General features: G+C 35.1%; 1 protein-coding gene across 3 annotated transcripts; it reads left to right on the forward strand.

The window, feature by feature from the left end:
- The first annotated feature begins 2,152 nt into the window (after positions 1 to 2,152).
- On the forward strand, positions 2,153 to 9,329 carry LOC129266873 (galactosylceramide sulfotransferase-like). 3 transcript variants are annotated; one of them, XM_054904650.2, is made up of 5 exons: positions 2,153 to 2,585; positions 3,605 to 3,747; positions 4,624 to 4,782; positions 6,902 to 7,413; positions 8,065 to 9,329. In XM_054904650.2, exons 3-5 carry the CDS (start codon positions 4,634 to 4,636, stop codon positions 8,799 to 8,801), a joined length of 1,398 nt encoding a protein of 465 aa, XP_054760625.2. In that variant the 5' UTR covers positions 2,153 to 2,585; positions 3,605 to 3,747; positions 4,624 to 4,633; the 3' UTR covers positions 8,802 to 9,329. The 3 variants fall into 3 exon arrangements, with proteins under 3 accessions (XP_054760625.2, XP_054760626.2, XP_054760627.2); XM_054904651.2 differs by having other exon boundaries at positions 2,273 to 2,585; positions 3,605 to 3,752; XM_054904652.2 differs by lacking the exon at positions 3,605 to 3,747 and having other exon boundaries at positions 2,273 to 2,585.
- The last annotated feature ends 4,408 nt before the right edge of the window (positions 9,330 to 13,737 follow it).

The raw sequence follows: 13,737 nt of genomic DNA on the forward strand, positions 1-13,737 counted from the left end.
CAATTAAAGAAATTAGCATTAACCCGTTGCGTTGACTTATCTATTCCCCTGTAACATGACCGTTTGTACCGACTCCGAAATCATGAACTCTTGCATTTCAGTATCCTATGCTCTCCTGTAAATTCAACCCACTGGGCATTTTACCCGATATTACCCGGGTTGTAACAGGTAATAACGTAGTTATTACCACGGTAACACCAGTGGGTAGTAACGGGGAAATAGTAGACCAATCTTTCCCCGTTATTACCCGGACCCGATATTACTCCATTTACCCAATATTACCCAGTATGATGTAACCGATATTTCCAGCATTTTAATGATATCACCACCTCATATTACTCTGTTTACCCAATATTACCCAATTAATGTCGGCTCATTAAAAAAACAATTAGTGTCATTAGGGTCATTGAAGCACATTTTTACAACTCCATACTCTAAGCCATATCATCTTATCCTATCCTAAAATCCTACATCCTAATCCTAATCCTATCCTACACCTATCCACCAAACCCTGTCATTTACTTCTATATATTGAGCGAGTTTACAACACTTGACAAATTATGGTTAACAATTATTCAACCCTAAAACATTTTTCTAAAATTAATGTCATGATTATGACTAATATGATATATAAACTACACATTTTTCTGAAAATTTTCTGGGTAGAATAATTGCATAAACATAAACACATTAATTATTACAGCTATATTAGCTAAAATTTTGGCCATTTATTGTAGTAATGAATATTCATGAGTAACTAATATTCCCAGCATTTTCCTGATATTACCATCTGATATTACTCCATTTACCCAATATTAATGGGTTCCGCATGGGTTGGAGGTCTCGTTTCCATCTGAGTCCTATCTGGGCACCATGTGGGTTCAAGTATATGTTTTCATCTGGGTTCCATGTGGGCCCATATGGGACCCAGATATCCCAGATAAGAACCGTATGTGATCCAGATACTTTGCTGTCTGGGAATGGAAGCGCTTCAACATTACCCATTACCCCTTATCAACCTGTTTGTAACTGGGTAAAATGTTGGTTTCATCAGGGTGATAACAGTAATTTTTTGGACTTTGACAATTTCGCTGGGATTGCTGTAAGATTACTGTTATTACTAAAGTTTGCAATGTTATAACCAATCAAAGTCATTCAACATTACCCTTATTACCCATCGTCACCCTGTTGTAACTCGGTAAATGTCGGTTTCATCAGGGTGATAACAGTAACAGGTATCAACAGGAATTATAATTTCGGTAATAGCATGGTAATAACGGTAATATTTGGTGTTACTCAAATTTCCGGGTGATATTACCGGTAATAACCGGTAAAATTGGTAATCGGTAACAAATTGCCCAGTGGGAATCTCCAAAGCTCTCCTTACTTTAATTAAACTAAAATTATTAATCTGAAGATAGGGTGAACACAGAATAAATTAGAACTTAACACGATGAAGTCCAGATCAGCACTGACTTTACATTCCAATCTAATCTTCTGGGAAGTTCCGCCAATGTACCCACATTGGATAATCATATAAATCAACCAATCAAATACAAGGAAAATGGTATGAACTATAAAATGAACTAACCCTATTTAAAAATAAGAACCAATCAGAGAAAATAGAAGGGTGATCATGAGTTTAACTGAATCCTAATGATAATTAAACAATAAGACCATGTGGAGTGGAAAGCTAATGGAACACCAGGAAGCATGACTGAGGGGAAACTGAATGAAAGAATGAGATGCAATGAACCTGTGTTGCTATGTGAGATGTATAGTGGAGATGGAATGTAAGATGAGATCATGACAATGTATGTGGACTGTGAGGATGGAAAGAAGGATGATATGAGTTGGAATGGAAATAAACAAGTTGAATGTAAACAATAAAGTATGGAAAGCCAAATGTAAGAGTACAGATTAAAGAAATAAACCCAGCAAAATTTACTGTTACACCCCCAATGTGTTTGGCCCACTGGGCAAATTTATTTACAATAAATGAAATGAATAATGCAAATGCTGGCTACATCAATTAGTACGAGCGCTGACATAATTTATTAAAAGTGTCAATTAGGAGTCTGTATTTGCAGACTAAACTTCAACCTCTTCCAGGTCCAGTATGCCCTTACGTAAGTACTCGAAACAGGCATCCAAAGATTATTGGCATTAATCAATAAGTAAGATATTGACAATGCGTGCGAGACACTACCTAAAGTAAATATCGATTGTCCAACGGCTTTTCCCATAAGACGTACCAATAATCTAAAGGTGCATAATTAAGTGGTCATTCACTGCCAATGCATGAGCACTGTCTTAGCTGTATTGCCAACGGGACCTGTGTTGTTATATTCAGTGTACTATTAAGTGGTTAAGGAAAAAATACTTTAACTCGTATTTCCCCAGTATGTACGCCTGCATGCAACATTAAATTGGTCTCATCCACCAGCACTTATCCGCCTATACCTTGCAATAAAAAAATTACCTAGCAGAACTTAAACGTTTACCTTCCAACACCAAGTATTACTTGAGGAGAATGTAATAGGGTGTGGAAAAGGCCCAGAAGGAAAGACAACAACGACAAATTGGTGAGTTTTTAAATTTTTTTTTAATTTTAGGATGTTTAGATATATATATACTTTTTTTTTAATTCGTCACGTTTGTCCAAAGCTTCTGCTATTTGATTTGTTTCCTATTACAGGTCCTACATTGTTTAATTCATACTAGATATTTAGCTCAAAAATATATTCTTAACGTCAATCCCGGACTGGCGTTAGTCGAATAGCAACCAGATACGACATAAACATCTGACGAATATTGGTTTCAAATTTATCGTTTGCATTAATTTCTTATAAACTTGATTACTCCTTCGTCTGGAAACAGTACAGCCCACCGTCTGGTGCATTGTCGCACTGTAGAGAATTTTCTCGTCAGGTACAATTGAGAATTTGCATATAAAAAAGGCCCAAGTCCATAGGAGGTCATTTCGAGTAAATCGAAAAAATAATATTTTTTAGATTTGGACAATTAAATTATATTTGGCCAAAAGACTTCACAGAGCATCACAAAAATAAGTGTACATTTGTGTACATGTATAAACATTAATATTCACGTTACTTCTGGGCGGGGCCTTTTGTCTGATTGACTTGGGTCGTTTTTAGAATCATATGGACTTGGGCCATTCTTACATTCATATACATGGTAGACTTCCATAGTATAGTAGTAGAATTAATGAGAGAGAGTGTGCATTGATATGAATGTAAGAAAAGCACAAGTCTTAGACTTGGGCTTGTCTTACACTCATACCAGATTTTTCTGAGATTATCATTTATCATTATCATTATCATTTACACACAAGATGAAATATTGTATAAGGATCAACTGACCATATTTAAGTCAATTTCGCCATAGATTGGACTTGGGCCGTTTAAACATTCACATACTCAATTAGATTTGTCCATAAAAGACCGTTGCGATTTAAATTCTTTTTATACACAAGAAGCTGTTGATAAAATAATCAGCATCAAACTTATTGGAATGTTGCTCTATTATTTTCAGCGTTTTCTATTTACCTCAGTCAGTTATGCTTTCCTCACTTTTACTTCAGTGTACTTTATCCATGTGTGGAGCATTGTGGCCCAGTGGACTCGTCTTCGGACTTTGAAACAGAGGGTCGTGGGTTCCAATCCCAGCCATGGCGTAATTTTCTTCGGCAAGAAATCTATCCACATTGTGCTGCACTCGACCCAGGTGAGGTAAATGGGTACCTGGCCGGAATTTATTCCTTATGTAAAAGGCTGCGGGGCTAGATCCAGGGTAGTAATATCCAAGTTAGCACATAGGAACGCATTTGGCAGTGATATGCGCTATATAAGCATGTTGGTATTATTATTATTATTATTATACAGATCGTGTATGACTGAATTAACTAATTTCCTATTCACACAAGCTGTAATTGGGAATAAATTACCTATAAATACCGCTCGGCTTTGAAAGAACAAGTCAATCGAAACGTTATCAGTGGATAATGGATATGGTAGTGCAAATAGTAGTAATAATCATAATAATGTTTATAGTAATTATAATAATGAAAATAGTGATGATTATAATAATGATAATAATACTTATAGTAAGTAATATAATAATAATATTTGGTATTTGCATACTGCACATATCTACCGTGTTACTTTGGTGCTCTAGGCTCTCCTATAGCTCATTAGACTACAAAATTAATTTAGACCCACATCTGCAGTGTATGTACCACAGCTGATTCAACTTACCCTCATTCGTTTTTCATTCATTTTGAGTACTTTGTATACAATTAATTTCTTTACTTTTCATGTTTTGTTTACTTCAATTTTGCTATTGATAATTTTGCATTATTTCCTTGTTTGGTTGTATTATATTTTCCGGGGGGGGTGTACTCATGTTCATTTTTATTTTGCATTGTTCACGGTCTTGATGAAAAACAGTTTTTGGCTCAAAACAGAGTTTTAAATCGAACTACCTTACGACATGTACGACGGGCCTGGTTATCATAATGCGAGAGCCATAATTATTGAAGAGAAATGAACTATTCGACCTCATGTCTTTAATGTATTTAAATTTCTCGCCATACTTATCCAGGTCTTCTACGATGAAATCAGTCCGAAGATTCGCAGGCCTTGTCACATTGGGAGGAATAGCATCTGTGTTGTTACTTCTGAACTTAAAAGATCCGACAACATTCAAACCTATAACGGAGGATAATAGCGAGAAAATTATAACACCTTCAGCACATCCATTGTAAGTAACTTGAGAAATCACCATCACAGTGGATATCATGAGGATGACATGCGTAAGAACCTGGGACTTACATAGTAAATAGCTGTTTAAAATTTAATACAAAGCTGTTTACAATATGGACCATCAGTATTTGTTTAAATAGTTACGATAAGCATGATAAGTGTTTTAAATCTTAAACCGAATAAATTAAGCGTAGTTTAATTTGTGAAACAACTCTTGTTAGGTTTAATAGTGAACATCGTTTTAAAAATTTTAAACAGCGTTTTTACTCTGATAATCGAGGCCGGTCTCAAGGCGACATTGTGTCGTCTTTCGTCTTGGTCTCTATATGTGTAAAGTGTTCAAAGTCTATGGAATAATGCTTTCTCAAGCGACCTTGTGAGTCGGAAGTACCAGCCTTGACTTGCATGGTCAAAACCCTCTATATGACTTGAGCTTTAGGCTGTCATTGCCATTCAAACAATATCACAGCCATTCCCCTTGTATACGACAAATAAATGGGACATGCTTAAGGATGTGGTATCGGACTGTAACTATTACGTCACAATCTATCAAAAATTATCGATTGACTAATTATGTAAATTGGAATTCAACTCCTTATGAAATTTCAATATAAACTAATATATTTGTAGCAAACGATGCTTTCATTTTAAAATTGTCACCATAAAACATGTATAAAACATGTATTTTGTATTTCTCCAAATCAAATATTAAGTCTCCTCACCACAAAGTCAAAGTAAAAATAAATAATTTATATTTGAACGTTTCAAAGTCAGTAAAATTCCTTGGAGTTTTACTGGATGATCAACTTTCTTTTCGAGACCATCGCATGAATTTACTTAATAAGATTTCCAAGAATGTTGGTATCATCAGTAAATTACGTTCTATTTTACCCGAAAAACAATTATTTATGTTGTACAACTCACTTGTACTTCCTTTTATCTATTATTGTAATATTACTTGGGGAAACATAGGAAAAAATCAATTAGAACCCTTTCATAAATTGCAGAAAAAAGCCTTACGTATCTGTACTAAATATTCCTATTATGCATCATCTGCCCCCCTCTTTTTTGAATTAAAAACACTAAATATTTATCATATTTATGAATTTAAAGTTGCAGTTTTGATGTATTATATTAAACAGGAAATGGCACCTGTAAACATAATGATTTTTTTAAATTATAATAATGATTTTCACCAGTATAATACTCGTTCAGCTTCTCATTTTCATCTTCCACTGACCTCTAATAATCAAATTCATAATTCTTTTAAACATGCAGGACCTAGAATTTATAACAATTTAGATCCTATAATTCGTTCTTGTTCAACTGCCTCCTCATTTAAAATTTTACTTAAAAGACAATTAATTAGTGGTTATTCATCTTGATTCCCTTTCCCTTTTCTAAACATACATGTGTACCCTCCTCCCCCCTCTCTCCTCTCTCTTTCTCTCTCTCTCCTTTGTTTGAGTGCAATGGGTCATGGATGTGTGTTGGGTGTGGGTGATTCTGTGTTTGATGTATGAATATATAATGATTACGTTATGATTATTTGAATACCTGTAAAGGGGCAACTGCCTAACAAGATTTTAATATTTTTGGTTGCCTCTTACCATATGTTGATTTTTCTTTTACATGAATGTATAAATTATATTTATTTGTTGTATATTAATTTTTTTTTGTATGTTTTGTCACATTTATGCATTTATATACATGTATTATGTTATTTTACATTGTATTTAAATATTTTTATATGGTTAATAAATGAATTGAATTGAATTGATGTCATGGTAAATACAGATGGGGTTCGTTTCTTTAGATCTTGCTCGGTGAGAATTTTTTTTTTAATGAAATCTAATTTGAAAAAAAAAAAACAGAGTGAAGATTACCAACTAAGAAAAGCACGCATGTGACAGTAAATTATCACTGCTTGAAACATAGGTCCGATATCTAGCTGAAATGCCATGAATGTGTTGTACATTTCTGAGAAATTAAACAACTTCTACCATTCTACGCCCCCCCCCCCCCGGGGGACCATGTTGACAAATATCAAACATGAAATATCTTTAGATTTACCCAAAATATAATGGGGTTTTATTTTATTTTTTTTCTCCCTACAGTCGGATCGCACCAGGTTCTCTTCGACACCTTGCCAACGCCACAGCGAGCCAGGCCCATTCGGGTAAAGATGAAACCGGAACCTCTACTGAAAAAATAACACATTCCGACTCACCATCTAGTACGAACACGAGCAACGAACATGGGATCGTCGATAGATTTTTAAAAGACCAACAGATCATTGGAAAAGACCCACATGGTGGGATGACGATCTCGGACACCCCGAGTCCCTCTTTGGGTAGACATGGGGACAACTCAAGTGGACCGGAAATGCGTGATGAAACTAAATGCATCCCTCGAAAGAACATGATGTACCTTAAAACTCACAAGACCGGGAGCTCTACATTACAGAATATCATTTATCGCTATGGTGATGATCATGGGCTGACGTTTGCCCTTCCAAAAACAGGTGTATACCTTGGGACGCCCTCATTGTTCAAAAGGACATTTCCCATCCCGTCACCAACAGGAAAATACAACATGCTTGCTAATCATGCAAGATATAATCGTCACGGTGAGTATACCGTAAGGAGATATTGTAACCGCGACGCAGAACAAATTCAAGAACATAAAAAATACGTGATCAAATACCCTTCGTGACAATGAACAACCAAGAAGTCTTTGTCGAGTACTGGGGAATCAAAATGGCAGTTTCGTTCTGAACTCTGGACAAACGACAGAATTATTTGCGATTTTTCGTCAGATCAGAAACCTAGATTGAACTGCTGTTTCGGTTCGTTCTGCGTGGTGGTGCAAACAAATCCGCTATTCAAGCAAACACAAAAAGTTATCAAAACGTTCTATTACCAAATAAACGTTCATAAGACGCTTAGACAACGTTTAAAACGCTTTGTGTTTGCTCTGTGATTAATTCATTTCAATGTATTTCCAATTTCTTTAACAAATGCGCATGCTAATTTTACCTTCTCTAGTGCTGAGTAGCTCCTATTTTAAATTGTATCTACATGTATATTTTCAGAACTGCTTCTACAACTGCTGCTGCTGAAGTTTCTGACGTCAATAATGAAATTAAAACCTCGACTCGTAGCATTGAATAAAAGATTTGGCAGTGTATTCTAGAAGATAAGACAAAGTAGCCCTTATTTTTTTTAACATATTTCTTGAACTTTTATTCATATCTTATTATTCCCCTCTTTCACCATAGAAATGGCGAAAATCATGTACAAGAACGCAGCGTATGTGACCATAATCCGGCATCCCTCAACTCAGTTTGAAAGTATGTATTCCTACTATGGATTTAAAGGTACCTTCAAGGTGGACCTTGAAGGGTTTGCGGACAAACCACAGAATTATTTTCGAAGACAGAGTACTACTCCTTCACATAGTGCCCTTAACCCAACGCTTTATGACCTAGGAATGTCCAAACTGCAGATGAACAATGATGGCGCTATTCGGAATAAAATCACTACTTTGGGGAATGATTTCGATTTAGTCCTAGTTGCAGAGCATCTTTTAGAATCGTTAGTTCTCTTAAAGGAGTTAATGTGCTGGGATTTGAGCGATGTGACGTTTTTCTCAGCCAATGCAAGAACGAAATCAGAAGTGGACAAAATGTCCAAGAGAACGTTTGAACAACTTTACAAATGGAACCACGGTGATGCCCTTCTGTATGAACATTTTAACCAAACGCTTTGGACGAAGATAAAGGCATACGGTCAGGAAAGAATGGACAGAGACGTCAGGACGTTAGATAAAATGAACAAAGCACTAAAAGAAAAATGTCTTGATGGGACCAAAGCTGAAATGAGTGTCTCTGCATTAGTTAGCCGTTATGTTGTACGCCTAAGTATGAAGGATAACATTGAGTGCGTTAGAATGATCCGACCGGCCATTCAGTATCTAGAGTCACTAAAAAAGAAACAAAGGATACCGGCTGGGTGAGACATTGGTTATGACCAGCAACCCCAAAACCACCAATGAGTAGCCCTAAATGAATCTAAGATTCTTAATGAGCTTGGAGATGCACCTCACAGGCTTTAAAAATATATATAACTTGTCTTAATTGATCAGTAATATCCCAACGAATTTTTTATACAATGCTCAAGAACTCCAACATGGTCTTAAAAAAGCGAGGTTTTAATTTCTAGGTGGCACGCATGAGGTTTGCACACTGAGTAATTTCTATGAAACTTCCAATTTGTCCTCAAAAATTGTGTAAAAGCAAGTCTTTGATCTTATCTTTTATTTCAAACTTCAACTAAAGAAGAGGAATTTATCATTCCGTCAGCTTACTTTTTGATCATGTTAATAATTGCTTCCTGAAACGCGAAGTACTGTTTGGATATTGAGCGAAAAACCTTCCCTGGCGACTAATTGTTGCTTTGTTGGGTGGCTGGTCAGATATTGCCTAAATGTGCCGTTTTTATTATCCTTCACACGAAAATAAATTTTAAATTTTCAGATATAGAATTATTTGTGTTTTCTAATATTTTATGTGTCTCAATAGTTCATTCATTTTGGGGGGTAATTTTCCTTTTAAGGATAGTTGACAAGGAGATAAAAGAGACAAAGAGGTAATGTATTGCAGTTCCAACAATAAAAAACATGTTTTTTCTTGGAATGGTCCAAAGTGGACCTAACCCCTTTTGCAACTAAACTCTTCATATACATAATTTATGTACTAATACTTAATATGTATCTTCGTCCGGAGGGGGGTGGGGCTTCTCCCGCAACGTTCTCCAGAAACAATATCCAGTCCAACTGTTATGAGATTAAACAAATGTTACATTTCATTTGTCACAGTCTGGCAGGGTCCGATGTACAATCGAGATTTAGGCAAATTGTTTTAATATACGCTCTAATATGATGACAGCAGGTGCTTTGATATCAAAACTTTTATGCAGCGGTTGTTGTTCCCACAGACCGCGAATTAAACTGCGTAAAAGCAGCTTATATAAACATAATAACAAATAAAGAAAGGGATAAAAGAAAAGAATAAAGGAAGGAGAAATCAAAAAGCTAACAAATATGTAAGCAACTATTAATTATTTTTAATACATGTGGCAATACTGACTGGTTGGCGCAAAAACAAGGGTAGAAGAGGCTGTTTTAAATATTAGGGTCTTCATTATACAAGGCATTGAAGGTATGATATTAAGAGATTAATAAACATGGTTAATACATACTCCTAATCTTTATTAGATCCATCATTCAAATCAAAATATAAAAATAAAAAATAGATTTTCCAAAATAAATTTAAACAAATTGACCTATTATTGAACTTTATTATTCATTCAGTTAAAAAATACATTATCCAGGAAAATATTACATAAATTATAATTAAACATTGATTGCAGGTGAGCAGAATACTAAATAAAAACATTATAGAATATGATATTTCAATGAGTTTGCAACTAAGAAACAGAATAAAAGAAAATAAACAATCAAGACCTAACAATCCTGATCGATTTCAAATAAGCCAGTTCACGGTTAGCTCATGATCATCTTTTCTCAAATAACCTTTGTGATTTTTCATTAGGATAAGCACTATCATTTTCAAAAGTAGGTGTTGCGTAAGGCATTGTATAGACCAGGTGACTAGAATAGTACATCAGGGATAAAGTTTGGAAATCTGTTTTATTGTCTGCCTTTGACACATTTGACTATTGTTTAGGCTACTGTCAAATAACAGTGATTATGAATGCTCTATTTATTACTCTTCAGCTTGGATGTGATAAAATGAATATTTTGAAAGCAATACATGAATAATCATCAAATCACAAATGCCTATGTCAGTGAATTTGAAAGCAGCATTCATGGTTTATCTCAAATGACCCTTTTCTGCTCGTGCGCAGTTTACAATCGTAAACAGGCTTATTAGGTAGGACTAATACCATGGTCACATTTACTCTACGGCGGCCGTACGGCGAGTCGAAAACAGCCGTTTTATTCATTTTTGTACAAACCACCTCTATGTAGCTCGTACATAAAATGTGAAACGGCTGTTTTTGACTCGCCGTACGGCCGCCGTAGAGCAAATGTGACCAAGGTATAAGAGTCGAACTTAAATGTCCAGTTTCGTGCTGCATAAAAGGCCTTGCCGCATTGGTCAAATCGTGCAAAGAGGACGCGCTACTGCAGGTATATCATGGAGATAAAATTATATTTTACGAGAGGATGTACTCCTTCCAAATATGAACGATATGAAACGCACAGCCTCCATCATCTTGAAGAGGGCAAATGGAAAAAAAAAAAAACATTGATCAATAATATGACTTTACATGATAATATCAGATTTTCACTGTTTTGCAATATATCTTTTTTTTAATTCAATGCTATATGCAGCGTGAAAATCACAAGCCCGAGCATCAAGGTATGTTCTTTGATAAAATGCGTACAGTTTCTTAAATGAGATGGACTGAACCTCCAAAATAAGGGGGGGGGCGATAAGTGTAGAATAGATCCAATATGAGCATACTGTCTATGAGGGGAAAATCTTCTTTATATTAGGGAAAAGCATAAATGTGTGTAAAATATCTCTTACCAACCGAACAAAAATACATAGGCCAATTGCAAGCAAGATCCTTTTTGAATTGCCTTAAATTCGCATTACAACCAATTTTTGATGCTTTAAGACAACATTAGGCAGAATATGAGAATTCATGACATTTTAACAGGGTCAATAGTGTTAATACAAAGCATCTGTATGGTGTAAATTCAAAAGCTTGTGCGTTACATATAATACGTGCGCGTCAGCAATGAGCATGACTCTAACCCACACTTAAGTCTTTGTGAAACACCTTTGTCAAAACGAACAGGATTTTTTTTTTTTTTTTTTTATTCAGACACGTGTACACGCAAGCCTCAATTATGCACAATTAGTCCAGTCAATATAGGGTTTGACCCACCACTAATTGCAACACTGGATATTCTACTGCAATGCTCTCCAGGAAGGTCCCCTTAACAACATACTAAAAGTCCCAAAATATCCAAGCAGTGGAAATTTATGAAATTTGCATATTATGCAAATTAGCCATAAAAAGTTTTTAAAAAATAAGGAAAATAGTTCAAAAATTACAAATTAAGTGTCCGAAACAATTTTATTTTAGCGAAAATTAATGATAAATAACTTTAATAAATGTTTTAATCAAAAGTGCAAAAAAATCTACCTCATTTGCATAATATGCAAATAAGCATCCTCATATGGAAAAAAAATCAAGATATTGTGATTTTTCTCTCATTGACTGCTTGAAAATTTCATTAATGTTGAAATTTACATGCTGCTATCACTAAGGACGTTGAATACATTTATATTAAGCTTAGTGTCTGTAGTGTCATTTGCATATTATGCAAATAAGTATCTAACATGTAATAAAATATTCAAGAAAACACACTGGTGATACATTCCTAAAAGATTGCAAGTAGATTATCTATTGAAATTGGAATATGGCAATGCCTTACAGGAAGTTAACACCATATTAAAAGTCATTAAATAGACAAGCATAGGAAAATCACAAAATTAGCATTTTATGCAAATTAGCCATAATAAGTTGCAAATGAGGAAATAACCAAAAATTTGGAAATCAAGTGCGGAAAACAATATAAATTGAACGGAAGCTCATGATAAGCTTTACAAATTTATTAATTCTTCAAATAAAAAAAATGTGAATAAATCTGCATCATTTGCATATATATGAGCATCCTTCAATGAAAAAAAACCCAGAAATTTTGATTTTTCTCACACAAATAGATAAACCCCCATTCCACGGGGAGAAAGACCTCCGAAAGACTGCTGTAAGACCATAAAACTTGCTTGATCTTTCAAGGGTCTTTCAACGAACTTTCAAAGATCTCCGAGGTCTTCCACGATTCCTAATAGATCTTTCAATGGTCTTTGTGGTCCTCGCAAGTCCCAAAACTTTTTGAAACGGTTCAAAACAGTCTTTCAGTGGTCTTACAGGAAAATTGTCTTTTGATTGTCTTTCAGTGGTCTTTCGATGAACTTTCAAGTTCATATTAGTCTTTCTATTATTTTTCGGCAGTCTCTCGAGATTTTTTCGGAGATTAAAGACTCATGAGAGATCATTGAAAGATCATCGAAAGATAATTGAAAGACCAGGCAAAGTCTATGGAAAGAATTCTGAAAGATCACTTGATGCATAAACGTCTCTTTCTCTTTGCGTTTCTTGCTAGTATAGTCCACGCTGGCATGCTCCTTGATTGCCAAGTGATCAGCACAAGATGTCACACCCAGTACAAATAAAAGCTCGTTAGCTTCGAATATTTGGTCCTTGTAGCACACCACTTGTCTTGGTGGTGAATACGAGTACTTGCTTGGATCACGAGATCTCTGGGCATGGTTTTATAAGTACCAATGAGCATTTGCCCATATGAGCGACATGAAAGCCATTCATAAAATCATGATAAAGGCTTAAATTGTATATAGAATATTTCTCAGATACAGGAATCATGATTAGACGTTCTTGCTGAATCCAGTTGCTGCTTCAGGATGAAGCATCCATTTTCTGTTCTTTCCTCTTTGATGAATCTCCTAAGGATGACAACTATCTCAAAATATTGTAGCTATAGTTTATAAGCAAATCGTATGCAAATAAATAAATTTCCTGATATTTATGGCAAATGAAAATTCCTCAGTGAGACATTAAACAACCAAGTAGACGTTAACAGATGAAGGACTAAGCCAGATTATTGCCTTTCCAACAAGAGGACACAACATAACGGAACACCCTTAACATCACGATCAAATACCATACAACAATGATTAAACAGTGTGTACCCATTCCAGGATTTGTTTGCCACTTTGTGTTACTCATTGGTGTACTGTGAGGGTATACAGAGGAATAAACCTTTCAGAAAT

This window comes from Lytechinus pictus, chromosome 8 (assembly GCF_037042905.1).
Source record: "Lytechinus pictus isolate F3 Inbred chromosome 8, Lp3.0, whole genome shotgun sequence".
NCBI classification, from domain to species: Eukaryota; Metazoa; Echinodermata; class Echinoidea; order Temnopleuroida; family Toxopneustidae; genus Lytechinus; species Lytechinus pictus.

Bases quoted from the DNA above. Each gene is read 5' to 3' on its own strand.
- LOC129266873 (XM_054904650.2), top strand. From the start codon at position 4,634: ATGAAATCAGTCCGAAGATTCGCAGGCCTTGTCACATTGGGAGGAATA. The intron at 4,783-6,901 runs GTAAGTAACTTG...TTCTCCCTACAG, and splicing joins ACACCTTCAGCACATCCATT to TCGGATCGCACCAGGTTCTC. The intron at 7,414-8,064 runs GTGAGTATACCG...CTTTCACCATAG, and splicing joins TGCAAGATATAATCGTCACG to AAATGGCGAAAATCATGTAC.